The 27,779-nt window shown below is 43.1% G+C and overlaps 1 protein-coding gene across 1 annotated transcript in view; it reads right to left on the reverse strand.

The window, feature by feature from the left end:
• Positions 1-3,214: 3,214 nt before the first annotated feature.
• The window catches only part of LOC134571856 (hexosaminidase D-like), a 35,522-nt gene continuing 10,957 nt past the window's right edge, over positions 3,215-27,779 (reverse strand). Inside the window, exons 6-14 of the mRNA XM_063430489.1 lie at positions 25,434-25,598; positions 24,100-24,283; positions 16,070-16,141; positions 11,673-11,880; positions 9,888-9,970; positions 9,729-9,807; positions 7,167-7,268; positions 5,739-5,828; positions 3,215-4,749 (exon numbers count right to left, since the gene is read on the reverse strand). Coding sequence (XP_063286559.1) covers positions 4,557-4,749; positions 5,739-5,828; positions 7,167-7,268; positions 9,729-9,807; positions 9,888-9,970; positions 11,673-11,880; positions 16,070-16,141; positions 24,100-24,283; positions 25,434-25,598 — 1,176 coding nt within the window. The 3' untranslated portion in view covers positions 3,215-4,556. The remainder of the gene's footprint in view (positions 4,750-5,738; positions 5,829-7,166; positions 7,269-9,728; positions 9,808-9,887; positions 9,971-11,672; positions 11,881-16,069; positions 16,142-24,099; positions 24,284-25,433; positions 25,599-27,779) is intronic.

Consider the following 27,779-nt stretch of genomic DNA (forward strand, 5'->3'; position numbering starts at 1 on the left):
GCAAATTTATTACAATATTATAAACCTGTTTCCAGTTTCAATTAGTTGTTTTATTTTTTTGTATTTTTTCCCCCTGCCCCTCTCTTTTTGATGCCCAGAATAGAGATGTGTTACCGTAGTTACAATTCTTATCACTGCTGCTTATTATGGTGGGCATGCCCTGGTGGTAATATTGTAATAAATCTGCACTACATAGATACTCGTTCTCCACATATATTTTTTTTCCATTAAGTTCTTTTGAGTGCGGTACTGATATTTTGTTACAATTTTTTTAAATTGGAGGAACATTGCTGCCGGCACCGAGAACCTTGAGCACATCTACTGCTATGACGGAGAGAGTAATTTGAGTCCTGCTGTTTTTGTGATATTTTATATATCCATTTTCATTAGTTCTTATTAAACTTCATTCCCTTATTTGGGGCAGCGGCACATACTTTTCTTTGGTTTGCTTTATTTCATTTATCTGCTGTTTGGATACCTGTTCCGCCTCAGAAATCAATACAGCTCTGAGAGGCTGACAGCCATTTTGTAGATACAGGCCAGATAGACCGAACCAGTGATTACACAAAAAGATAGGCATCGAAGGTGAGGAAGTGGAGTCATTCAAAAGGGAACAAACATGAATGTTCATTGTCTCAGAGACATAGTGCAAATAGTTGCCACAAAGGGATAATATATATATAACATACATAAAGTGTCGATGTGCCTAAATGTATATATATAAAACCAAGAGGGCTGCACTCACCTGAACATGCATACATTATAGGGTGCTGTTGGGGCCAATATATACAACATACAAAATACACAATGCAGCGCATTCACTTATGCACTAAACAATGATTTAAAATCTCACAGATAAAAAACACCTCACCTAGGCAAAAAATAATGGGGTTTTAGTTACATTATATGATCATATATTGCATAAGCCTGCCACAACGTCAATGTACCCCATTCTTGGCAGGTCCTACCCTAACAGCTTAATGCCTGCCCTCATGCTTGCTCTTTTAATTTAGCACCCTATAATGTATGCATGTTCAGGTGAGTGCAGCCCTCTTGGTTTCATTTATTTATTTGGGAGTCCAGGCCAACTGGACTCTCCTGCTGTAAGGATGTGATTTGCACCTCGTGGGTATCGGAGGTGTTCTCCAGGGTGCTCAGCCTTCCTGACAGGCCTTGGATGTCTGTGCGCATACTGGCCACATCAGAGTGGATGTTAGCCTGCAGGTCTGCCAAAAGTTTATTTAGCACTTCTGCTGTGACAGGCGTAGTATCGGAGCTCAAGTGTTTCGGCTTATGTGCCCGCCCGGCTGGTAAGTTGTACGTTTCTTCCTCCAGTGAGGAGTCCTCTGATAGCTCTGAGTAGGCCTCTGGGTAGTCGGCCATCTTGGGCCCAGCAGCTCCCTGAGTTTTCCTCAGCAGCTCACCAATGTCCAGGCTTTGCCGTTGCCCGTCCGGTTTTTGTTTTTTGGTCTTTCAACCCATGCTGTATTCCCCTGCTCGTTGGGTGTTTGCAGTGGGTTTTGCTGGGTTTTTTTTGCCCCAATCGGGCATTTTTTAGTGTCCACCCCATCCTAGGCTATCTTTATGTAGAGCAACAATTCTTTTGTTCAGACCCTGAGAGAGTTCTTTGCCATAAGGTGCCATGTTGAACTTCCAGTGGCCAGTATGAGAGCGTGTGAGAGCGATAACACCAAATTTAACACACCTGCTCCCCATTCACACCTGAGACCTTGTAACACTAACGAGTCACATAACATGGGGGGGGGAGGGGATGGCTAACTGGGCCCAATTTAGACATTTGACATTTCCACTTCGGGGTGTACTCACTTTTGTTGCCAATGGTTTAGACATTAATGGCTGTGTTGTTATTTTTAGGGAAAAGCATATTATTTACACTGTTATACAGGCTGTACACTTACTACTTTACATTGTAGCAGAGTGTCATTTCTTCAGTGTTGAAAAGATATAAAATATTTACAAAAATGTGAGGGGTGTGTTCACTTTTGTGAGATACTGTATACCAAACTTTTCAGACCCTCTGTGAAATATTGAAAGATAAAAGAAATTGCATACTGTCTAAAGCTTTTCATGGTTATTTTTTTTTCTTTTATAAAAACTGGATGAATAATTGAAAATTAAAAATTGTGTAAATTGACATCATTTGAATTTTTAAGTTTGTCTAAAAAAGTGATCTACATGCAGAAAATGTTATGCTGTGTTTACATGCTAGCTATGCATCCCTTGCCTAAAATACATTGTATGTTAATATGGTTTCAATGAAAAAGTGCTTAGCAGTGAAGGGGTTAATAACCTTAGACTGTCAGAATGCGCGTCAGCTGACTCCCAGGAAGTTGTTGTGTTTTTGTAATTCTAATGCACAATCGCACACAATAGGGGAGTTTTATAAATGGCTGAACCGCCAGAGGTTAAGTTAAAGGAAACTTTGTACTCTCTGTGTTTTCATAATAATTATCATCAAAGTAAATTATACTTTGATTTGCAAGGTAATGGTTTGACAGTGAAGGTGTACGTTGCTCCATGCTGCTCTTGCCAGTCTCACTTTGATACTGTATATACTCTCGGCTTGTGGTCATTTATGAGATGCTGGTCGCCATAATGCATGACCTGCAACTTAAACGATCCAGTGCAGATGATACTTAATGGAGGGAGCAACAGCGCCACATAGTGGTTACATATGTTAATACATTCAATGCCGAAGGTTTTTTCGATGTGGTTGTTGACTATAGTATGAATTGTTGAGAATTATGAAAGTGAATTTCTCATTTTAGACCATATTTGCTGAATGGGAAACATACGTGACCTAAAATTTACTTTTATTTCCAGACAAGTCACCATTTAGTAACTCCACCCTTGGTGAAAGGGAATACTCTCCTTTTTCAAGGAGGAATGCCATATTAAATGTATTAGTGAGCACATAGATTTTCCTCTGGAGTACACGGTTGCTAAATATTACAGGTGACTAAATGATTTGTCTCCAAGAAAATAAGGTGAAATTCACAGCTCTACACAAGAGCGATTGCACTCTCAGATCCACAATCCCTTAAAACATGTGTGAACACCATTAACACCAGGGGCCCTGCAAATTGAATACTCAGGGCCCAATTCCATCATTTGCTCACAACCTCACTCAATGACACTGCCTGTTTTTCTTTTTAAAATCTGATGTTCCTACGAGAAACGGGACAAAAAGACCTTTAGGAAAATAGGATTTATTTACAAATTAAATAGAAACAAGAATGAACATGGTTTATCATTTTTAAACAATTCCGATATAAATTAAACCGAACGGCCCTATGCTGTCATACATAAAAAGAGTTATAGAATATCCCCATTCTAACAAGTTATGGATTTAAAAAAAAAAAAAAAAAAACATTGAAACTACTTTAGTTAATATGTATCAAACAATAGATATCCAATGAAATATCTGCTGAACATTAACAGGTTTGTGAATTCAAAATTAAAATGCTAATTTTAGCCGAGCTGTGACTATAGCAAAGTCAGAAAATTATTCCAGATGAGCTATTTTGTTAGCATTTTACAGTCTAGCTTTCCAATTCATTCCAATTTGGGGTTTAGTAAATAAGCCCTTATGAATAGATGATCTCTTCGTGGCTTCTCTTATGTGGATAGTGGTCATTATTTATACAGCAACAACATATTCCGCAGCACTGTACAAACAAAGTAGAGCTAAATACACTGTGACAAAACAAGGTGGGTCGGGATCTGCTCTAAAAAGCTAAAAATCCAGAGGACACTCAATCATATAAATCTAGATAACGACAGAGGCTCATCACATTGCAAACCATTTGGCACACGCACGTATATCTGGGATATAGTGGTAGCGTATTATTTTATTTTGTGTAATTAATGTGTATTTTTAAATATTAGGATTCTAATGCTGCCTGTAAGTAGAGGGCAAACACATGCAAAATCCAGAGGCAATTAAGTTCAAAATAATAATAATATTATTAAAGGGGCTGAATCTCCCCGTCCATTTTTTTCCATGAGGTTACTGTGATTACCCGTATAGGTGTGAAAAATGGTGTCTGGAAATTTTTGAATAGGTCAGTGAGACCCCTATTGTAGTAACAACAGCTTGAGTTCTATTATAATATTTCAGAGCTTTGGGCTGATCCTTGGAAAAATCATCTAGTATTTTCTAAACACGTTTGCCCCTTTCTAATACACCTCGAATAGAGAAGAGGAGAACTCTCTGTCTCATGTCAAGAAAAAGTATGTTAATACTCTGAATAGCATACAGACAGGGGCAGAACTTGGCCCCTTATGTGACACACAAAGACATAAGACTCGTCAGAGACAGAGTATTAGTAACAGTCCCTTTTTATCTGGACCCAAAGATGGCGTGTACACATCTTGCTGCAGATGTGCGCAGTTCTGCATAAGTATACTGTATTCACATTCTTCTATATCTATATGCACTGCTCAGATATTTACATTCACACGATCTTGTATCCCAAACTGTTCCACCCAAATAATGCCTTTTTTGACCTTTCCTGGAATATGTTGGTATCCGCTCAAAGCTTTGGAGCATCTTTTGGTTTTGCATAGAGGGGCAAGATATCCTGAAAGTCTTTTGCCATTCCACTCACGAGGTCAAACTGGGGATTCACATTCTCTTCCATCCATTCCTCCACTGTATCGGGGAAGTAGATAGACTCCAGCTGGGTGCGCAGGGCTTGAATAAGATTTTCCCAGTCTTCATGGGTCCTAGGAAAGATGGACAGCAATGATTACTCTAGAGTGTTTTAGATTAGATGAATATTCCTCACTGAAGTAGTAGTAGCTGTGTGTAGCTGTGAAACAGCAGAGTTCACCTCAGAACAAAAGGCAGAACTGCTTAATAATATGCTGTTGTATTTGGCTCTGCACGTCAATGAAAATTGCATTCTGGAATATATTAACAAAGAAATATGATTGGCTGGAACAGCTCAGCCAATTACACTGCTTTAATTCAGAGTAATGATGATGCAAAGAATATAAAATCATCTCCAGAGTGGTTCCTAATAAGGTTAATCTAAGCAACAGATTTATATACATTTTCCTATTTTATGGAAGATCCTTCTAATGTTCATATAGTAAGAGTATCAGGGTAAAATAATACTGACGTTCCCCAATTTCGGTGGATTACCGGTGGTCTGTGCACCTTCCTGGCACTGTGCTTCTGTAGGTTTAGTAGTGGGCATTCCCCTGGCACGTAGACATTATGACACAGAGTAATGGGGGAGATACAGGATATGGGCGAACGAAAGGCAGAATTACATAGAGGAGGGCAGAATCTCTCCTAGGTTGGATTCGCCTCTCACCCTATGAACGTAGTGAGGGATTTGTAGACTTTGTTAAATCAAAACGTTTCCAATCCAACAGGAAAATAATAAGGTACATGACTAGCAGCTGTGCTCCATTATATTAGCACTCATCAACGCATACACGGGATAAGGTAATATATTGGTCTTCCTGTCGGTGCTGCTGGTTATTTAGAGAACAAAGGATTTAGTAGATTTAGATCAGTAAACAGTGCAGCCAATGGTAGGTGGAATCTCTGTCCTGCTAATCTCCTATTGGCGAGAAGATGTTCTGATTTGGAGCAGTGGCTTGTACTTACAAACTTTATTCCACGCAGACAGACATAAAAAGAAGATTGCAAGGAACCTGTTAGAAGACAAACATTTAACAAAACAAAAACACACATCACTCACTTAGTCAACTTTGCACTGAATGTCTCCATCCTGTGTGGATTTCCAAACTTGTGTTTTCGATGGTAAGGTGAAAACCAGCCCCTGATCAAACTGTGCAAGGAAATTAAAAACACAAGGTAAGTACTAAATCCATCACTACTAGCCAGCTGCCTATAAACTTTACCTCTACAAAAATGTGTCAAAGCAGGTAAAGGAAATCAGAAAAGCTAAAATTCCCAAACATATACAGCTATACATTTACAAGCAATTTAGCACAAAGTATAGATAAAATTGTAATCACACAGTAAATTAATTAAAAGCTAATTGGGTTATAAGTGTAGGAAGAATAGGGTTTCACATTTTTTTTTTTTTTTTTTGTTATTGGGAGCCCTATACCCAGTCTCTGGATCCCCATTACAAGACTTATTCACAAAACCTTTCAATTCATTTGCAAATCCTTCGCAGGAGACCTCCCCTTTGAATAGTTTCCCCCTTTTATTTGCTTACGGGAAAATACGTATTACAATAGTTATTTGATACTGACCACGTCATGTTTAATTAGGATGCTAATTGTGATTGCTTGTGTCTTATAAGTGGCTAAAATTACACATACTTATTAGTGTTACCCTGACGTTCATCATTTCCTTTTCTTTCATTTAAAATAATAAAATGCATTTTTTTTTTAAATACATTATTAACTTGCTTATAATTAATGTTTGCCCCTTTTAACTGTCACTGAACATCTACATGTTTGAGGAAGAAAGAGGAACTTAATTGTGATCTCTCTCCCCTATCATTCTTCCCCTATCATTCTGTAAGCCTGTCAGGGAGGTATTCAGGCTGTTTATTGCAGCATTGTAAGCACTCCATGTATGTTGGAGGAGGACGGGTGGCTGATGGGTAGATTTCTGCTATCCCCTCGGATCTTTAAACTGTTTAACGTCACCGGTGATGACCACAGATACCTATCATTCGGTCAGTTACGATAAGCTGCAATTTTCAAACAGCACTGAGACCATTCATAGGCAGTGGAATGGATTAAAAACACACCAGGGTGAAGTTTACTCTTGTCAGTATTTGGTGGGCGATTGGAAATACTAAACCATGTTTATAGTGCAATCACAGGAAGCATATTCGCATTAAGAGAAATCTGACAACGGCAACAATGAGCATCTGACAAGAAGGACAAAGAGTTTGTGATTCATGCATATTTCCCAGGTCACTTGTGCTTATAAATAATTTAAAGAAAGAATAATTAGTGATTAATTAAACTAATTAGTAATTACTAAGACCTTTCGAACAGTAATTCTCACGTATAACCTCAAACTAGCCCAGGGTTCAAAGATTTATTAAAATCTAGTCCTTTAAAGACTATCAAACAAGTAAGGATTTAAAAAAGCCCACCATCTATGGAGCTACACGCAACACAGGAAGAGGCAGGTTACTCACTCGTTTCCATCCGTGAGTTCCCGGACATTCTGTTTCAATTCATTATGGATTTTTTGTACCATATTGTAAATATCAGATCCAGGGAACGCACCATTCCCTTCACTACACAAAACAAAAACAAGACAAGAATTAGAAGATTCATCAAATCCATCAAAAATGTATCCACACAATGAATGGATGGTTATTTAAATTCTACTGTGCATCCCAGGTCCCATTACTACTCAAAACAAATACACTGCTGAGCACCCTTACATGGTTCGCCTCTATCCAGCTGTGCTTGGCATCTTCAGCTGATCCTATTACTGAAGCCTTTAAGCAGATCTGTCACTTTAGGAGGCGTTTGCATATTTTGACATCTCCGGTACGGTACGGATCGAGTGGTGGTAAGGTGCAATGGAAGGTAGGTTTACTTACCTGAAGCTGCCCTTCACGGTCACAGTCTTCTTCTTACAGACGTTCTGTGGCTCCAGGCACTCCATCTTCAAGGAGCCTCATCAGTGTTATAATCTTACACACTGAGGGAGAATCCATAGATGATTTCTTGCAATGGGTAAGGTGACCCCTGAATCCCACAGCCATCACTTGATGACATGATGAGGATTGGAGACAGGCTGACAGTGGGGCAATCAATGCCTTTTGCAAACCTCATGCTTGCCTATAAGACAAAGTAATCTCAACTCTGTTTTGTGGTATTTTTCGAATATTTATGAAATACACCTGCTGACTGCGTTGGAATTTAATTGAAATTCACACATTCATTGTGCAGCCAGCATAAAGATGATAGCACTGTGAAATTCTCAGAAAAGGCAGAGCTGCATTAACCCTTTCACTACTGAGCATGTTTTTTTATTAAAAAGAATATTAGCGTAACGCTTATCTGATGCAATGGATACATAGCTTGCATATAGCAATTTTGTGTATAGCTTTGTTTGCAGACAAAGTTAAAATTATTTAAATTTACATGACTTTTCTTTTTCATTTTTTCGTTTATTTTTCATAAAAATATTTGGGAAATGAAAAGGTTTAGACAGTATACAGCAAGGGTTCCCAAACCTTTCAGATTCAAGGCGCTTTCAAGTACAATTCAATATTTTTCCAAGGCGCCCCAAGTCAAAAAAAATTCTAGGTTGTATATCTATACAGTGCTGCGGCATATACTGGGCCCCTAATCTCGGGAGGTGTACTGGTAGATTATATAAAGAAACAATCCAGGCACAATAACCACTACATTACGTTGTAGTGGTTATGGTGCCAGTAGTGCCATAGTGCCCTCCCAGGGTAAGTAGTCAAACTGTTTAATAACAGTTTGACAACTTACCTGGGGTTTGCCAGGATAGAGGCTTTAGTGTGTGTGTGTGTGTGGGGGGGATGCAATATGTGTGTGTGTACAAGGGTGCAGTGTGTGTGTGTGTGTGTGTACAGGGGTGCATGGTGTTTGTGAAGGATGTAATTTGTGAGAGGTGCATTGTGTGTGGTGCAGCTTGTGCATGAGGGGTACAGTGTGTGTGATGGGTGGCAGGTTATCTGAGGGGTACAGTGTGTGTGTGGGGGGGGGTGCCATGTGTGTGTGGGGGGGTGGGGCAGTGTGTATGTATGCGGGGCAGTGTGTGTGTATGGGGGCAGTGTGTGTGTGTATGGGGGGGGGCAGTGTGTGATTATGGGGGAGCTATTGTGTGGTGTGGGATCTGTGGTGGTAGGAGGGCCCCCTCTCCCTCCCTCCCTGCTGTCAGCAAAGTGCTGATCTCCCCTCTGGTCCTGCAGAGCCGGCAGGGGAGAGCACAGTTCCCGGTGCTTATCATCATAGCACCCGAAAAATAACTCACGGCTCCCCAGGGCAGCGCGGCACACAGTTTGGGAACCACTGGTATTCAGTGTCCTTTACCTTGCAATATTTCACACCGGGTCTGAAATGTTAGTATAAAAGCAAAAATGCTATTTTTCTCACATATAGTAGGTGTAACAAAATGAAGTAAATAAAAATGATTAAATACTTCGTTTATATGCATTTGTAAGGACCCTGAAGGCATGACTAGAAGTACAATGTACTAAAAATTGTACCAGAATGTAAAATGATTGTCTGCACTAAGCATAATCCCAGCATACAGGAAATACAGGTAAGTCATAAATCTAAATTAAAGGTATTTCAAACTGCTCTAGCAATCTTTATCAAATCAATCTCTGGACTACTAATGTAATGCTGACAGTGAAATGGTAGAGTCCATTCACTCCTCCCCCTCCGTGACTGTATGAATGCTATGACCCAGTAAAACTTTCTGTACTGTTTGGAAGCATGGTTAATTATATCACTCTACACACCAGTAATCATAACTAGAGTATAAATAAGGGTGAATTAAGCTATTTTGGTATTGAAGGGTTTAAGGCTAGTGTAATTTATATTTTTCTGATTTTTTTTTTTTTTTTTTTTTAATGGTTTTACTAGTAGTTATACAAAAAAACATGTGTTAGCTACTTTTTGTGCCAGAGTCAAAATGATGCCCATGCTAGTTTTGAGTTTTTAAGATGTACCTCACCATTAAAGGATCACCCCACAACATTACTCACCATATGTTCGTCTCAACATTGATAGTATTGAATCCCAGCATGCTAGTGATCTCTTTTTTGGCCTCTTCATTGAATTCACCTGTATGGAAGAAGAGACATGAGATGAAGTACCTATTCTGGGATATGAGGGTAATTGAGATATTTAGCAGAGATACCCACCACGCTGAAGGATCTGCAAGCACACAGCTAGGGACGGGATGCCTACAGGCAAAAGTTCACACAGAACCGAGTAATGATCATATCTGAAGGATAAAACAGAAAAATAGCATTCGGTTTCCATAACTGCACCTAATTTTCAAGCTGTGTGGTAGGATCTGCTATGTAACATGGGAAGTTTGATGGTTTTTAATCCATCTTATAATAGTAAAGCTTTTTTTTTTTGTCCAGACCAACATTTTTTTTTTCTTTAAATCAATTTCTGTTGTAACTGTGATGCAATTCTAGATGGTAGATGGCCCATACCCAGCAAAAACACAAATACGTAAAGAGACACTACGGACCTCTACAGCACTTTAACTTGCTGAAGTGCTGTATATGTCTTTTTTATTTTAGAACAATTGCACATTTCAATAGAAATTGTCACTTTTATAAATTAACCTGGTTACACCCCCCTGGCTGTCAATCAGTCAACAGGTCCTGTTACTTCCTGGCTTGGTTAGCTCAGTGGAGCTAAAATCAAGAGGCAGCAATTGCCCAGAGGTTTGATGAATTCTGTAGCCATTTACCACAATGGTGATCTTATCGTATTCAGCCCCTAAACCATCTCATCGAGTTCCCTTGTTTGATCTTCATCTATCTTTTTGATTTTTTAGTTTTGTTTTTTTAGGTACCTACATGGAATTTACTCAGTGGAGCGCAAAATAATTCCAACACAAGAATTCTCCATCTCCTTTGCAGCTCAGTAATCCTGAAGAACGTCTGTGCAATGTGGGAAGCATAGTTACCCAACTTTTCTAGTACCAAGGTAAATGGCCACTGCCCTGTACAGTGTGTTTAGTCTAAGAAGGTTTTCTCTGTAGGCCCAGGGATCTATACCAATTCTTTTTTTGTGGTTTTCGTCTTTTTTAGCTCATCTTACCAGAAAGACTACATTGACAGTTCTCTAAAAAAATGTCACATGTCCCAGAGATAAAAAATAAATAAATATATATATATATATATATATATATATATATATATACACATACATACACACACACAAAGAAAATGATTCCCTCTCTGGTTTTCTACAGTTAGTATATTACGCGGTTGGAATTAGTTGTGTGGACATCCAATGTCATGTATGCATATTTTCTATTGAGAAAATGTCAAGACGGTTGTTCTTATCTTGAGTAGTGTGTTTGGATTAAGCTGTGTCCATAACAATGTCACTGGAGGTATGCAAAGAATGACAATAAGTGGTACGTTTGGTTTTCTCGAAAATTAGGTGTATGTGTATAAAGGTGAAAGAGTGCGAGAATGAATTTGTCTATAAAAGGTTAAAAAGGACACTCTACTGCTGAAATCAAATAAAAATAAAAACCAAAAAAAATAATTGGGGGTATATTTAACAATAGTTTGCAATAGATGCAGATCTCTTATCTGCTGCCTTTGTAAGCTTTCCCCTTCTAACCCCACCCAGACTTTCTGTGTCCGTCCACAGTCCACTCAGTTAAGCAAACTGTCTAGTTGCCCGCAGAGTGCAGCATTGCTTTTCCCCCGACAACGCAATATAGTGGTTATAGTGTAAAGATTTTGTGAATGCAGTCCTACTTTTTTTCTGTCAGACAATTTGCAAGTGTTTTGAGAAATAACAGGGCTCTGCCATGCCCCAAGAGAATGCCCCAAGTCCTTGACCCCATTGATAATGCGGAACGTATACTTCTGAATTATCATTGTCAATGCCGTCCGTTAGTAATAGGGCAGTTTTGAAAGCCTGTTCCCGGTGATTAGCATCTCGCTTACCTTTGCCATCCAGTTAACGCGATGCCCGCATAGCGGATTTTGGAGAATTTGGAAGGCATGGTGTCTATAATTTGCTTCCACTGTATGTGGTTCTTTGCGTGCATATTAATGGGTGTCAACAGTTTGTCTACTCCTGATGCGCCTTTGAAAGCGCTTGCAAACCAGATGGATTTGAACCCAATTTCCTGATATTTGCTTATATGGGATTCTGTAAAAGAAGGGACATAAAGCATATCAATTACATTGTTAGCAGGTTTTCATCCCCCCACCCTCCATGACTCCTCCCCTGCAACTGTCAAAAATTACCTACTAAGCCCTCAATTAATACTTTTCTAACAACCTACTTCATACCCCTACTTGGTGCCACTATACCCCACTCCCTCTAGAATGTAAGCTCATGGAGCAGGACCCTCCACCCCTCTGTTCCTGTACGTCCAGTAGTCTGGTTACAATTACATGTCTGTTAGTCCACCCATTGTACAGCGCTACGGAGTCTGATGGCGCTATATAAATAATAAAATAATAATATTAATAATGGGGTTATAAAGGTATCCAAAGTTGAAATAAGCAGGTCCCAAATTTTGCAATACAAATTTCACAAACAAAACTCTCAAAGGGAAACCTGACAGACATTTCTCTACTCACTGCATTGCATCTAAATGGACACAATTTTGCAGATATTACTGCAGTACAACTAGTCAAGTTTACAAAATTTAGAGCAGAAATATTTTTTTTTTTACATATGTGTTATGAAATATAATTTAAAAAAAAAACCTTAAGCTAAAAGATTGGAAGAGACCAATAACAAAATGAAAAAGTTTTTAGCTTTGGAAATAAATGGACACCTTTTGGTGTATGACCTGTAACTGCCAAAAAAAATGTTAAAATCCTAGTCATATGAGGTATTCCCAAAATCAAGACAAAGTGATGAATCTATTAATATTATTTCCTTTAGCTGTACTGTTTTACAACAGATGGATAACAGGCAACACTGTAACAAACATTCCCCCTCAAATTTTTTTTAAATTTTCTTCTCATTAAACAAGGAGTTATATATAATTATTTAGGGTATAGAAAGCCCCGAGTGTTCTCTAGAAAAATTGTGTATAATGTGCGTTTGCGCAATAAATTAATGAATAGGAGGCAATTATGCATCTTGTCCTTAAGGTACAATATAATCCTCATTATGAAGGGGATAATTACAGATTTGTACAAATCATCACTGTAACAATAAATTAATTTACTTCTTCTATAAAGCAAGTAAATCCCTTTATGTTTCACTATTTGCGCAGATGAGCACGCTTAGAATGTTATTATAATCTAATCAGCAAAGATTCAGCGAAAACACAACCAAGTTACATACACACATCTAAGAATCCGTCCATTACTGATGGGAATCATCAGATAATTTGTGGCAGGCTGGCAAAAGTATAATTATTTGACAAAGCCAGAATCTTTGTGATTTTTCTCCCCCTGATTTCTCTGTGTATATCATTACGCTTTTATTTATTTAATAAGCGTTCCCTTTAATGCCTTTCCAAAATGTGAGAAGTCATTTATACTATTAATTCTGGGTCATACTTCCTGAAAGTCTGTTGCACAATCATAATTGTAGGTTATGATTAAAGGGACCCTCTAGGTGCTATAGCCACTTAATCTCATTAAAGTGGTTATGGTGCCTTGAGTCCCCCGTTCAATGTTAACCTGTTTTTTTAATGGTCTAACACTGTATGAGGGTCTACAGCAGCCTGTAGCCTGGTCCCTACTAGAGGTACGGCTAAGGTGGAGATTATGCAAAACAAAGTGATCCTCTAAATGAGAAAATGTGTCCGTTAGCGCTATATTTTTCTCTGTGTTTTTCATATATTCCATCGGTATATATCCCCCATTTAATCTGTGTAATTAGAGGGTAAGCTGTATTGCTTATTTTATCTTTTGTAAGTGCTACAATGTATATATATATATATATATATATATATATATATATATATATATATGTGTGTGTGTGTGTGTGTGTGTTTAAAAACCTATATTACACTATTTCACATAAGGTGGAGATTAGTTTACAATTCATCTTCGTCAAACCAATTCACACCAATGAGGGCAGCTGTGATGCACTGACAGAGGTTATCTGACTCTCTCAGCCTATCACTGGTGTCCACCACTGCTTGGGCACATGTGCAAGCATGATCCCGAGGAGGACAGAGGGGCTAAGCTTGGAGGACTGCACCAAGAGATCAGGCATCATAACAACGTCAAGGAGATGAAGTGGTTATAGTGCCGAGAGGCTGTGCCTTTAATAGCTATATGCTTAAAGAAGGACATGCGTTTTGCAACCCTCCATGCCATCAATGACACATATACATAGTTATTTTAGTTCTACCAAACTAGTCTGCATTCCTTGCCTTTTACCATTTCACTGCAAGTTCACTGCTCCAAACAACCCTTTGTTTCTTGACTGACACCTCTCACCTTGGCTTGCATTAAATGACTATTCCATTTTAGTTTTAACTGCCCTAGATTTGGGTAACCTTTGACTATACTTATTGGATTGTAGTACCAGACCCTGCTTGCAAACAACCATTCCCTACAGAGCTGTTTATTCAGACTTTGGTCATTTCAATGGACTGAAATACAGTGACACCAAGGTGTGAGAGGTTAGTGTGATAAAGTGCAGGTAAACGGAATCCGTTTAGTGACTGAGGCTTTGCCAAAATTCCATGCGTGTGCATGTCTTTTTGGTACTTTTGCCATGTTTTTTTTTTTTTTATGACAATTAGGGCTTTCTTCTGATACCCTATGTATAACACAACATTAATTATTGTATCAACATTAAAGTGTTGAAAAATAGGGTGGGCGGGGGGGAGATAAGAAAAAACAAACAAACATATTTTCCACTGTTTTGCTTATAATATTGTCTACACACAAACTAGTGCAACTAAAAAGGAAAATAGCTCAACAGTATGTACTATTTCTCTCAATGGGCGGTGGGAGGCAAACTCAGCCAATCATCAGCTGCCCCAGCAAAACCATCAACATACTGCGGCGGCAGAGGGGATGAAACGCAAGGGGCAACTGCGCCGAACGAAAGTGGACCCACTTTGGAAATAAACCATCGGCAGGCTTGGCGGGAAAAGAGCAGGTTAATTTTTTGTTGTATTTACCAGCTACCAGATTTGTTGAGAATGAATCTGGCTGAAATTTGGTTTGATAAAAAAAATAAATGTTATATGGAATTTGCGAAGGAAAATGACTGCTTTCAAAGCATATACTGCATGGTAAAGAATGAGATTTGTTCACGGTGTTGAAATTCGATCATGTTGACGAATTTTGCTAATCTAGCCTGTATTCAGACTTTAGTAAATAGCACGGTCTCTCAGTGTTTTGGTGGCGTCATCCATGCTCTCAGCTTTTTTAAAAACAAGGGTTTGGTAATTTAAGAAACTATCTTGGCTACGCCTTCTTTTTCTTTAAATACAAACAGATCATGCAAGCAACACTCTGAGTTTGATTAGCATTGTTTATTTTTGTCATAAACAAATATGAATACCGCACTCAATCAGTAGCATCAATAAATGTAAACCTATACTTAATTTCACAGTATTTATTGTAAAACTTATAATTATAATTCATAAAGATAATGGTATAATGGTATTTGTTTATGATATTGATTAGGAGGTTTTTGAGTAGGGTTATACCTCGAATACCGGCACCTAACACTTTATTGAGTGCCAGCACATATTGTTTTTTTGTTTATTTTTGTAGTGTTTGCTAAGTGGTGGCGTTGGCGTGAGCACACAAAGCAGTAAGCCTTTTTTTATGTTTACTCAATGAGAAATAAGTGCAGTTGGCCTGTGAGAATGTGCCTACAGTGTGCTGTAGTGGTTATAGTAACAGGAGTAACCTTGCGTTAACCCCACAGTTCAACACAAAACATTTTCACACGGTGTGACACTTACTGTAGACAAAGGCTACAATGGCTGAGGTTAACAATATTAGTGAAAAGGGGCCAGACTTTGGGCGCCCATGGGACCCTAGTAAGTGTCAAACTATTTAAAAACATTTTGATTCTTAACAGTGAGATAGCGCTGCAGTGATTATGGTGCTTACAGTGCACCTTTAATTAAAGAGAATCCAAAATAAACTTCTTAGATTTTCCTGCATTATATTAATATTATATAGTATAGGAGAGAATCTTTCACATGCTGCTTATCAGATTGTTGAAATAAATTGTATAAACCTGATAAACGTGGCAATCCTAACTGAGACATCTGCAATTTTTTTGTTTAGCAACAGCATAGGCAGCCAACATCTTGCCACCTCTGTCTTACAGGGTAAAAAGCTTGTATAATCAGTAAACCAGAAGAACTGGAATTGTCAAAACTTGTGCGACTCACCTGCTAAATCACTGCTGAAAGCTGAATTGTAGATCCACAGGACAGGAGACACATGTGTCGCGATTCCAGAAGCTGTGGGGGGGAACACATATGATTTTCTTTTTTTTTTTTTTAGACATTCTTTATTTATGAGAGATTTTTCAAGTAAGGAAGGGGTACAGAAAAAAGAAAAGGGAGGGGGAGGGGCAGGGGAAACAAACATCAAATTGCAAAGGATGACATACATCGGCTCAGTATATCGAGCCCGGCATGGATACATAATCGAGTATAATGTTTCAGCAATGATATTGTCACAATCAGTGTACAGCGTGTCCGCCTAAGCGGGTTGTGGTTGGTAATATGGGGCACCTTCCTCAGGTGTAAAATGTATTACAGGCGCGTCCATAGCTGTCAGGTGAGTCAAAGGTTGGGTATAGGAGGGGGGGTGACTAAGTCTGGGGACTACTCTCCGTCATAGGGATATGGATCGGGGTAGCAGGCGAGGGTATCAGGCGTCTCCTGGGTGGCCCGGAGTACGGGGTCAGGCCCGTCCCCGTGCAGTATAGGACGTCCAGGGGTACCATTGGAGGGCGCACTTGTCCGAGCGCTCCCGCAGGGACGCAGTTAGCATTTCCATCCCACGGATCTCCTCAACCTTGTCTACCCATTGCTTGTAAGTGGGTGCCGCCTGGCTTTTCCAAAGCAGCGGGATAAGGCTTTTCGCAGCAGAGAGCAGGTGTATTGTGAGGGATTTTTTGTACTGTTGAATGGGCATGGATGTGTGGTGGAGGAGCATTGCCAGAGGCAAGAATGGGAGGTCTGTGTCCGTGATTTCTTTAATTTTGTCGTGTATCATGTGCCAGTATGGAGCTATGCGTGGGCAAGACCACCAAATATGAAGGGTGGTGCCCAGGGCGGAGTGACATCTCCAGCAGTCGCCAGAGGTTGTACCATGCATGTGTCGGAGCACCTCAGGGGTTCTATACCATCGCGTGAGTAATTTGTAGCTCATCTCCTGGTATTTGGAGCTAATGGAGCATTTGTGGGTTAGGAGAAAGACTTTGTCCCACTCCTGGGCAGTCAAGTGCACGCCCGTCTCCCGCTCCCACCTGTCCGTGAACCCCAGTGTGCCCTCATTGTCCGGTGTCAGTAGGCGTACGTAGAGGTGGGATACAGCGTGATCAAGGTGTTTTCTGTCAGTGCACAATTGTTCGAAGTCGGTCAGTTGTCTGTGAATGTGGTCTTTGCCTTGAATATTTGTGTAGTATGTCTTCACCTGGTGATAGTGGAACGCGTCTATCAGGGTCGGTTGCTGAATCGATATGACATCGGGTAACGGTTTAAGGGCTCTGTCTGCGATCCACTGATGCAGGTAGAGCCAGTCCGTCTGGTGAAAATTTCGCATTGCCGCGGGGGTGAGACCGTCCGCGAGAGACGGGTTATGTGTGATCGGGGTCAGTGGGTTAGGTGATGTGGTGAGCCTGTGCGTGAAGCGTAGTGAACACCATACCCTAAGGGTGGCGTCTATGAGGGGATTGTGGAGTCGGAGCTCGGAATACGTAAGGGAGCCAAGCCAGAGTCTAGCAGGGATCGTACCGCGAGATTGCTGTACCTCCATAGACACCCATCTCCTGGCACCCGTGTTCGCGTGCCAGTCCACCACCCTTTGTAGATGTGTGGCCTGGTAGTATCGTTGCACGGAAGGTAGTCCGGCCCCCCCTGCTGACTTTGGGCGTTCCAGGGTGGCTCTGCGAATGCGGGAAGCGGAGCGGTTCCATACAAAGCTACGGATGTCTCTGGCCAGTGCACGGAAGAACGTTTGTGGGATCGCGACAGGTAATGTCGTGAAAAGATATAGTAGTCTGGGGAGGACATTCATTTTCAGGGCTTGTATGCGGCCGAACCAGGTGAGATACATTGGGGACCAACGTAATAGGTCCTTTTGGATAGTAGCGAGTAGGGGGGGAAAGTTCATCGGGTAGAGTTGTGCGAGATCCCTCGGCAGCCAAGTGCCCAGGTACCGTAGTCTATCTGGTCGCCAAGAGAAGGCGAACTCTGAGCTCAACCGATCAACCAGCTCGGTGTTATCGAGGAGAGGCAGGGCCTCTGACTTGGACATATTTAATTTCAAGTTGGAAACTCGATGAAAATCGCGGAACGCTTTGAGGAGGTTAGGGATGGAAATTAAGGGTTGCTCCAGGAAGAACAACATGTCATCAGCATAGGCGGCAAGTTTGTGTTCCTCCGCTTCCAGAGTCACCCCCGTAATACCCCCGTCCCGTCTGACCGCCTCCAGGAAAGGCTCTAGAGAGAGGGCAAACAGGAGGGGGGACAGGGGACAACCTTGCCGCGTGCCATTGCTGATGGGGAAAGGTTTCGTCAGTGCACCATTGACGCGAATGCGCGCTGTCGGGGTCGTGTACAAAGCCGCCACCCAGTTGCGCAGCTGTGGGCCAAATCTGAAGTGGTGGAGAGTGGACGCGAGGTATGACCAATCTACCCGGTCGAACGCCTTTTCGGCATCCGTCGATAACAGGACAACCTCGCGTTTTTTGGATTTAGCGATATGGATGACGTTAAGGGCCCGGATCGTGTCGTCACGGGCTTCCCTGCCCGGGATAAACCCGACCTGGTCTGGGTGAATCAGATCCGGGAGGAGCGGGGAGATCCGCAGTGCTAGCGCTTTAGCAAAGAGCTTAAGGTCCGAGTTTAGGAGCGAGATCGGGCGGTAACTCGAGCAATTAGACGGGTCTTTACCTTCCTTGGGGATTATTGTGATGGTGGCGGCTAGTGTGTCTGTCGGGAACTGCCCTCCTTCGCGAATCGAGTTCAGACCTGATAGAAGTTTAGGCAAGAGTGTGTCACTAAAAGTGCGAAGGTATGAGACCGGTAATCCGTCCGGGCCCGGTGCTTGTGAGGCTTCATGCACTTTAGAGCGCCTTTAAGTTCGTCAAGTGTCAGGGGTAGTTCTAGGTCCTCCGATTGTTCCTGGGTGAGCGTTTTGGCTATGTGCTGGGAGAGGTAATCGGTGATTTGACGTTGGTGTGTCTGAGATGTTTGTCCGTGTGCGGTCTGTGTCTGGTTGTATAAGTCAGCGTAGTAGGTCTGAAAGGCTTCAAGAATGCCTCCTGGGAGTCGTGTGCTACGTTGGCCAGGTGTGTTTATTTTATGAATGTGTTGCGTCCGTCTTTTTGTCTGGAGCATCCGTGCTAAGAGTCGACCACTCTTATTAGAGTGTTCATAAAAGTATCTGGCCGACTTCGACAGGGTGTGCAGCAGTCCCTGCGAAAGGTGATCCCTAAGTTCCCTCCTAGCTTCAGTCAGTTGTAGGTAGGTGTCGTCATCCAATGTCTGTTTGTGCTTGTTCTCCAAGTCAGTAACCCTGGTGGTGAGATTGGTGAAATGCTTGAGTCTATCTCTCTTACGCTGAGTGCAAATGGCGATGTAGTGGCCCCTCACAACACATTTGTGTGCCTCCCAGACCGTCAGGGGTGGTGTGTCCGGGTTTTCGTTAGTGTCGAAGTATTGTGTGAGCGTCTGATGTGTGGATGCGCGGGTGACAGGGTCAGTCAGTAGGGATACGTTCAGTTTCCATTGCCTGTCCTTTGGTTTGTAAAGTGGGGAGCTCGTGCAGACTGTAACCGGGGCGTGGTCCGAGTGGGTCGTGATTCCAATGTGCGCGTCGCGTAGGAGGGAGAGGTATTCCTGGGGCATGAAAATGTAGTCAATACGGCTATAATGGCGGTGGACGTGTGAGAAGTGTGTGTAGTCTCTGTCATCGGGGTGTGCGGTTCTCCAGCAGTCAACTAGTCCTAAGTTAGTCAGAGCCCTAGTAGCTGTCCGCAAGCAGTGCGGCGGGTGCGTGCATGTTCCCCGCGACGTGTCCAGGAGTGGGTCAAGTGGCATGTTCAGGTCACCAGCCACCAAAAGAAGCCCCTCCCTGAACCTGTTCAGCCTGTTTAAGGTGCGGGAAAGAAAGGTGTGCTGGCTGCGGTTAGGAGAGTATAAGCAAGCGAATGTGTACGTGTGGTCAGCTATTGTACCCTTGATAAAAATGTACCTGCCTCCCGGATCTCTTTGGGTCTCTACGTGGCAGAAGGGTGTGTTGTGTGCGAACAATATTGCTACGCCTGCTCTCTTAGAATCAGGGTGGTTGGCATAGTAAGCCAGGGGGAAACGTTTGTTTTCCAGTTTGGGAGCATTTGGACCCCGAAAGTGCGTCTCCTGCAGGAACGCCACGGACACCCTCTCCGCCCAAAGACGGCGGAGCAGGTGCGAACGTTTCTCCGGCTGGTTGAGGCCCCCAGTATTATTGGACCAGTATTTAAGCAGGGCCGGGCCGAATCCCGCTCCGGCCCCCGCACGGTGGACGCCTGGGGGATGGGAGTTCGCCATCCAGTAAGGGGGGGGGAGGGGGGGGGGAGGGAGAGTAAATGCAACGTGTGAACCTTGACCGGTTGACAGCGTTCGGGAGACTGTGGGTCTGGAAAGTCTCGTAGAACTACGGTCTTATTTACAAAAAAGTTCAGTTGCGTGAGGTGCGGGGAAGGCCACCCACGAAGTCTGTGTCACGTGAGGGGATGTAATCGGCACCCATGTCCCTCGGCTCCCAATCCGCCGCGGGAGATGGCTGTCTAGATCTTTGCGTGTCCGGGGGAGAGGGGGGGGGGGAGAAGAAGGGGGGGTTGCAAGTCCGTCGGTAACGTAGGGGCATCTGTCAGCACCGTGGGTTTACGTCCCTGTCCAGAGGGCGGGCGGAGGGGGAAGGCAAAGTGGGGGTGGGGGGGGGGGGGGGGAGGGGGCAGGCCCCCAGGGCAGGCCTGCGGGGAGTGGTAGTCAGAGCCGTGTGTCATTCAAAGATACGGTTAATACAGCACAGTGTAATACAATACAATGCAGGACAACACATGTGAACAGAACGTTATATTCTCATCATCGGCCTTGTAGCCCAAGTCATCAGCAAAACCATAACAGGGTTCGGGAAACCACAAACATTTTTCTACACAAATATAACAAGCACAGGGTATGGATCTCTTGGGTGTGCGTATGGTACTAGTTTTACGGAGAATAACTATAGGAGTGTTGGCCCACAGTACCTATAGTAGACGGTGTGCCTTGCATCCCATAAGGGCCTTGCTGCGCGTGCCTGAGGTATAGCGGGAACCTGGAAATGGGGCGCGACACGTGTGTATAGGGCGCTCAGGTGGGGTGTGGCAGTAAGGGGGGGGGGGTCGCCACGTGCGGCACCAAGCAATGTAGCATGTAGCTGGGTAAGAAGCGAGAGCAGTGCAGTACCAGCCACAGTAGCATATGATGCCGCAGGCGGCACGTGTGGTATAATTTAGGCGTATCGGCTATATATAAAGGGCATATGAATGGCGGTAGTGTACCCATTACGCAAGGGAGACCAGCACCCGTCACCCCGGCCCATGTGCGAGCTATCCTATTATACAGGGTGTGGCCGTGCAGTAGCGCAGCAGGGGGTGACGGCATAGTAGGCGTATTCAAGAACAACGTATGCCATGGAAAACGCAATGGCACCCATGCCAACTTTGAAATACACGTTATTAATTAAACATTTTCGAAATAAAGCATCACAAACCGTCAGACATACAAGAACAACAGACCAATTATCGAAGCCTCTCTGGGGAACACGTGAATGGAGGCAAAGGAAGTGGTCAACAATATAAGTATAATTTAACACGACCTACATCGGGCAGTGTGGTGCCACACCTACGTCAGCTGCTTAATCCTCGCTAGGTGGGCGGCAAGTACTGGGGCATTAAGTGCCGCGGGCAAAACACCACGACATCTCTAAGACGGGAAGCAATGGGGCGGGTCAACATGTGGAATACAGTGCAATGCATTACAAGATATATGAACCAGTGAGGTGGCACGTTAATTATCGTTAGCTATGGGATATGTGCCAGGGGTGTTGACTTAAAACAAGTTAAGCATGTCATGGGAAAACAAAGTTGAAGACAATGGATATAGGCAAGAAGCATTACACGTGAGGAGTCGTACCTCAATACCTTGTCCCCTGAGTGTGCCAACCTGCCAGGCCCGGGTACGACTAAGAGCCAGCACTACGTGAGGTTGAGCAGCCCAAACCCGCCTCCCAAACAGTCCAACGCATCACAGCCCACCCAGTACGGTCCGTGACCCCCCAAAAAACCCCCCCACCCAAAGTGCAGCTCTAAGTCTTAAGCCCTGCAATGAGCTAGCGATAATGTCCCACTAACCTGCGGTCAACTTCACAGTGTCCACCTTGTACAGGATGAGGTCGGCAATCTGCAAAGTCAGAGGGACAGGTGTGGTACCTTTATAAGGGCTAGGTAGCGTAGGGTGAGGTCCATGGTTCCAGGCAAAGGTGGTCGGTAGTGGCGTCACCGGGTGTTATTCTTCTGGGCCGGCAGGGCCTCCCCGTCGTTGCGGAAGGGGGGCAACACGGTCGCCCGACAGGTTCTCGGCCGCTGGGTGGGGTCCAGTCGGACGTGCAGGCGGATACTCAAGAATCCAGTTAGGAACGTGGACATGTGGCAGTCCAGCGGACTGGAGGAATCTGGTGACATCGTTGGGCCAGCGCAGCGAGTGCCAACGGTTCTCGATCTTGGCTTGTAGGCTGAATGGGAAGCCCCATTTATAGGGAATCCGCTTCTCCGTTAGCATGGTCGTGAGCGGTTTCAGCGCTCTGCGGGCATCTAGCGTGAGAGGCGACAGGTCTTGGAAGAGCATGACCTGGGAGTCCATATATGTGAGCGTGCGTCGGGCCCTGGCCGCTCTCATTATGGCGTCCTTGAGTTGGAACGAAGTGAGGCAGCAAATCAGGTCCCTGGGCTGGCCATCTCTTCTAGGGCCTCGGAGCGCTCTATGTGCGCGTTCCATGGATATATCAGGGGGTGCGTCTTCTCCTAGCAGGTACAAGAAAAGGCCCGTCAGCAGTTCCCGTGGGGACTCATTGTCGGCTTCAGGGAGGCCCCGTACTCGTATGTTATTGCGGCGGCCTCTGTTGTCCAGGTCCTCGACCTGTCTGCGCATCTCAAGAAGTATATTCCCCTGTCTCGCCGTAGCTAGGTCTGTGGCCTGCTGGTATTGCACAGTTTGGAGGCGAGTCTCTTCCAGGTCGTCCACCCTCTGCTCCAGGGCCGTCAGGTCCCTGCGCACCGCGGCTACCTCTTCCCGGATGACGGTACGCAGCTCCGCGACCAGGGCCGTCTTGTCACTTCGTGTGAGCATGTTGGCCGATATAGCCGCTATGTCCAGCGACATTTGGGACAGCGCAGCTGCGCCGGGTGTGTCACTCGCGGAGCCCGCCAGGCTGCTGGTGCTCGGGGAGGTGGGCGCCATCTTGTCCGTGCCGCGTGTGTCTCTGAGGTGCTGAGGTGTGGACAGAAATTCGTCCATCGGACCGGGTCTAAGGGTGGTGTGGGGTGTAGGAGGAGGTCTCGGGGTCGTCATACGTTTAGTTCTCCCCATGTGGACCGCAAATTTCGCTCAGGGTCTGGGTTTAGGCGGATCGGGGCCCGGGAGCAAGTGCAGCGTGCGACCTACTCCATGTGCAGTCAAGCCACGCCCCCCACACATATGATTTTCAACACGGATGCAGGCCATTCGAATTGATCTTTATATTGCTCCACCACAGAGGTGTCTAACCTTGCTGGACTACAATTCCTGGATAAAGGCCTGGGAATTTGATCACAACCACTCGAACCCCGACAGCTCCGACCTCTATAAATAACTAACCCGCTAAAACATTAACAAATAGGCGACCACAACAGAAACTAAATCGTTTGGCATCTGACTTCCTTTTCCTGATTGCATGATCTTTTGTAACTATTATAGGTTATCAGGAGAAAGGAGTAATGTGTGATCTGGTGCTCCCAGCTTGGGAAATGGAATGAGTTACTAAGCTTTTACTAAAAGCCAAAATAATCTTCAGCAGTCGTATGGATAAAATACCTGGCATTTATCTTTTAGAATACGGCACATGCCATTTTCTTTATTAAGTGACACTCACAGCATTTTAGCAGAAGGCGTGATGTCAGACTCACCCTGAATGACGTCCACTTTCAGCTTTCTAAGCATATCGTCCCACATTAGTTGCTCCTTCTCAGGGAAATGTTCATGGAGAAAACCGACCACCCCTTTGATGAAAGTGACAAACATTTTGCCCAGATTCCCCTGGTTGTCGTTAAGCCAGGCCTTAGAGTCCTGTCCTTCTCCAAGGTGATAAACCTACAAGGAGGGAAACATGTTTAGGAAAGCCTGCATTTAATTAATGTACACACCCAGAGCTAATCAATGTGTGATGTGTATGAGGTGAGTGACATTCACAGTTCAGACTGGCTTAGTAGAGTGGCATTCACAGCCCTGACTGGCTGAGATAAATGACAAAGGACACATGACTAACTAGTAAAGTATTACAGAAGAGATACCATGGCAGACAGATTATGAGTATTTGATATATATAGACAGGGTTACATATGACAGACAGCCAGGGCTATATAATATATAGTCCTGGCTGTCTAAACAGAGAGATACAAGTCAGACTGGTTACAGATAGTGATACGTGTGGTGCTGAGTGTCTATGGAGAGGGATGTTTACAGCTGTACTTGGATACTAGAGCTGTAACTCACTAAGGTACTCAATGGGTAAGGAGAGAGGTACCTACAGCTGTGATTGGCTGTGGAGAGAGGTACTTACAGCTGTGATTGGCTAAGGAGAGAGGTACCTACAGCTGTGATTGGCTGTGGAGAGAGGTACTTACAGCTGTGATTGGCTAAGGAGAGAGGTACCTACAGCTGTGATTGGCTGTGGAGAGAGGTACTTACAGCTGTGATTGGCTTATTGGAGAGGTACTTACAGCTGTGATTGACTAAGGAGAGAGACTCTTACAGCTGTGATTGGCTTATTACAGAGGTACTTACAGCTGTGATTGGCTTATAGGTAGGTACATTACCAAGAACAAGTCAGTCCAGGAATTCCATGTCAGCAACTGCTATGTGGAAATATTACCCAACCATCCATTAATAGAGATACCGGTATATACTAAAAAAATATTATTAAATAGTGGTTGAAACTAGTGGCTTTAACATTTACTAACACCCACATAACGCTAGTAGAAAGTAAATATAGTACAGTATAATCACTATAGAAAATATAAATCACTGGAAGAAAATAAAACCCACATCCAATGCAAACGGCCAGAAACCCTTGAGGCTCGAGCCTATTTAAATATTCAGATCTGCTTCATATTTATTAGCCAAACACGCTGAGTAATAAACACAATCTGCTGGCTGCTGGCCTGGTAGGCGGTTGCTGCAGTATGAACAGTGCACAAAGTGCTAACATTGGGATGTAAAGCCGGAATGTAAGAGTCTTCACCTCATCGGCCCCGATATGGATCCAGTTGCATGTGGGGTGCTTCTCTAGAACTTGAGTCAGGATGGATTTCACCAGCGGCAAGGACTCTGCGTGGTGAGGGTTCAGGCTGTTGGGATAACGTTCCACCTCTCTCAATCCCCTGAATTTGTCATGCTTCAGAACATACTGCAAAGGAAGGGGTTTGTGATTAATACGATCTACATGAAACATATTGACAAGGCAGTACTACATGATATATGGCTCAATAAATCTATTGCTGATAAAATAAGAAAAAGGAGGTCATGACCTAACTGGGGACGTGGTTTAACAGAAGTTTAAGTAGGTTCTAAAAGGCTGTGCTCTAAAACACTGACTTTTTAAGAGCAACCACCATTTTTGTTTACTATATGTTGGATTATAGCCTCATATACCCATATTCCTTAGCTTTCTGCTTCAGGTTTGGAAATCCGCATTCCCCAAATTAGATGTTAATTCCTTGAAAAAATGTGATCATGGTATTCAACTATTTTAAATTATTATGCTTTCATACTCGTTGTATAGATTGTTCACAATACTTTCTTGTTTTGATGATCTACTCAGAATGTAAGATCCCTTAAAATGCAAGCTCAGCAGGGCCCTCAGCACCTTCTGCTCCCGGATGTCCAATTTGTTTTGTTGCAAATATTTGCTTTAGTCCACCTATTGTACAGCGATGCAGAATTTGTTGTCGATTTATATAAATAATAATAGTATCCTTGACAGATAATCTCTCGGCATCGCAGTTATTTGTGCCCTCAATTTTAATTGTTATATGTCAATCACACTTGTGATTAACCAAACTAATACTACAGGTTTTCATAGTGATTTTGATCCAGTGTGTGCATGAGTGCTGTCCCTCCAAAGTTTGTCAAGCGTTTTTTGCCCTCGTTGGGGTTTTTTTCAGCTACGAAAACCTGGCCCCGCTGCCATTCTAATGCAGAAATGTCACTACTGTATAACATGCGCACAGTCATTTCTCCGACATGGGCACTTACCTTAACCCTAACCCTATTAAAACACAGACACCGATTTTACTGTTGGAAATATTAGTCAACAGTTTTATTAATTAAGGTATAACAAAATAGGGTCATTGCCAACAAATATTTTATTAAAACCAACCCCCCCCATACATAACATACCCCTGTCAATGACCCCACACCAATAATTACAATATAAATAACGGATAACACATAACCTGGCCGTCCAAACGTCCCCATTTGCACTGGATTAAATTGTAGGTGTGTACTGAGCCAACCCTACATTCCCAGGTTCGGAGCCACCAATGAGCTTGAACCTACAAACCAAGTGTAACACTACCTAGTCCACACTAAACCTAACCATGCCCACTTCCTACTCCATCTACCCCCCCCCCCCCCCCCATTTAACCTGGCCATTCCCCGCCGCTGTGAAGGAAACAGGAAAACACCCAACTATCAATCAATGGGAGGGTGGGAGGGACAACTAACAGGTAAGTTTAGGTTTAGTTAAGATGGCCACTTCATAAAATAGCCGATATATACTCCTAGTAAACTCCACTCCCAATTAATTTGAAACTGGTTGCTATGCCAACCTCATGGCTCTGTCAAAGCTTATTTCCCCTAGCTGTGCTGTTCCATGGGCTACATTATCCAGGCAAATCCAAACAAATCTGGATTGCAATGACACAAAGTTTAGAAGAAGAGTTCCCAAAGATATCTTGCACTATAACCGCTACAATAAACCGTATTAGTAATTATGGAGCTAGTTGTCCCTTTAAATCTCAAGATACGTTTTCCTTTTTACTTTAATTATAACAAAGAGGACTGTGTGTGTAAATATTGCTGAATTGGTTTGTAATAGCGCTCAGGAAGTATTTGAGAATCTACAAGGATATCTCTAAATAGCAGGAATCTGGATGCTAGCCATTTGCTCAACCACAATTACAAGAATTTGCATTGCAGTCATTGATTGAATCCTTTCCTTATTTAAAAATAAAAAGTAAACAAATGAAAAGGTCACTCCCGATCTTTTCCTTCTCACACCAATCCCTAATTTTAATTGTCTGCATTGTTCTGTTATTGAAATATTTTAAAGAATGAAGATTTTCAAACCAAAACTAAAAAGCCGAAATTAGAGAGAAAGTGAATAAAACGTAAATGCAGCGATTTCCTGCTTCGGCCATTTTTCCATTCAAATCATATATAAAGAAATACTGTTACGTATCACCTGCATATCTCATGTTGGACTTTAAATGGATTTTATAGCATTAGGAATAAAAATCTGTATTTCTAACACTAAAAGGCCTTCTGTCCGTCCATCCCCCTCCCTTGCAACCCTCTTCTTAGCAGA

This window comes from Pelobates fuscus, chromosome 8, assembly GCF_036172605.1.
Source record: "Pelobates fuscus isolate aPelFus1 chromosome 8, aPelFus1.pri, whole genome shotgun sequence".
In the NCBI taxonomy this organism is placed as follows: Eukaryota; Metazoa; Chordata; class Amphibia; order Anura; family Pelobatidae; genus Pelobates; species Pelobates fuscus.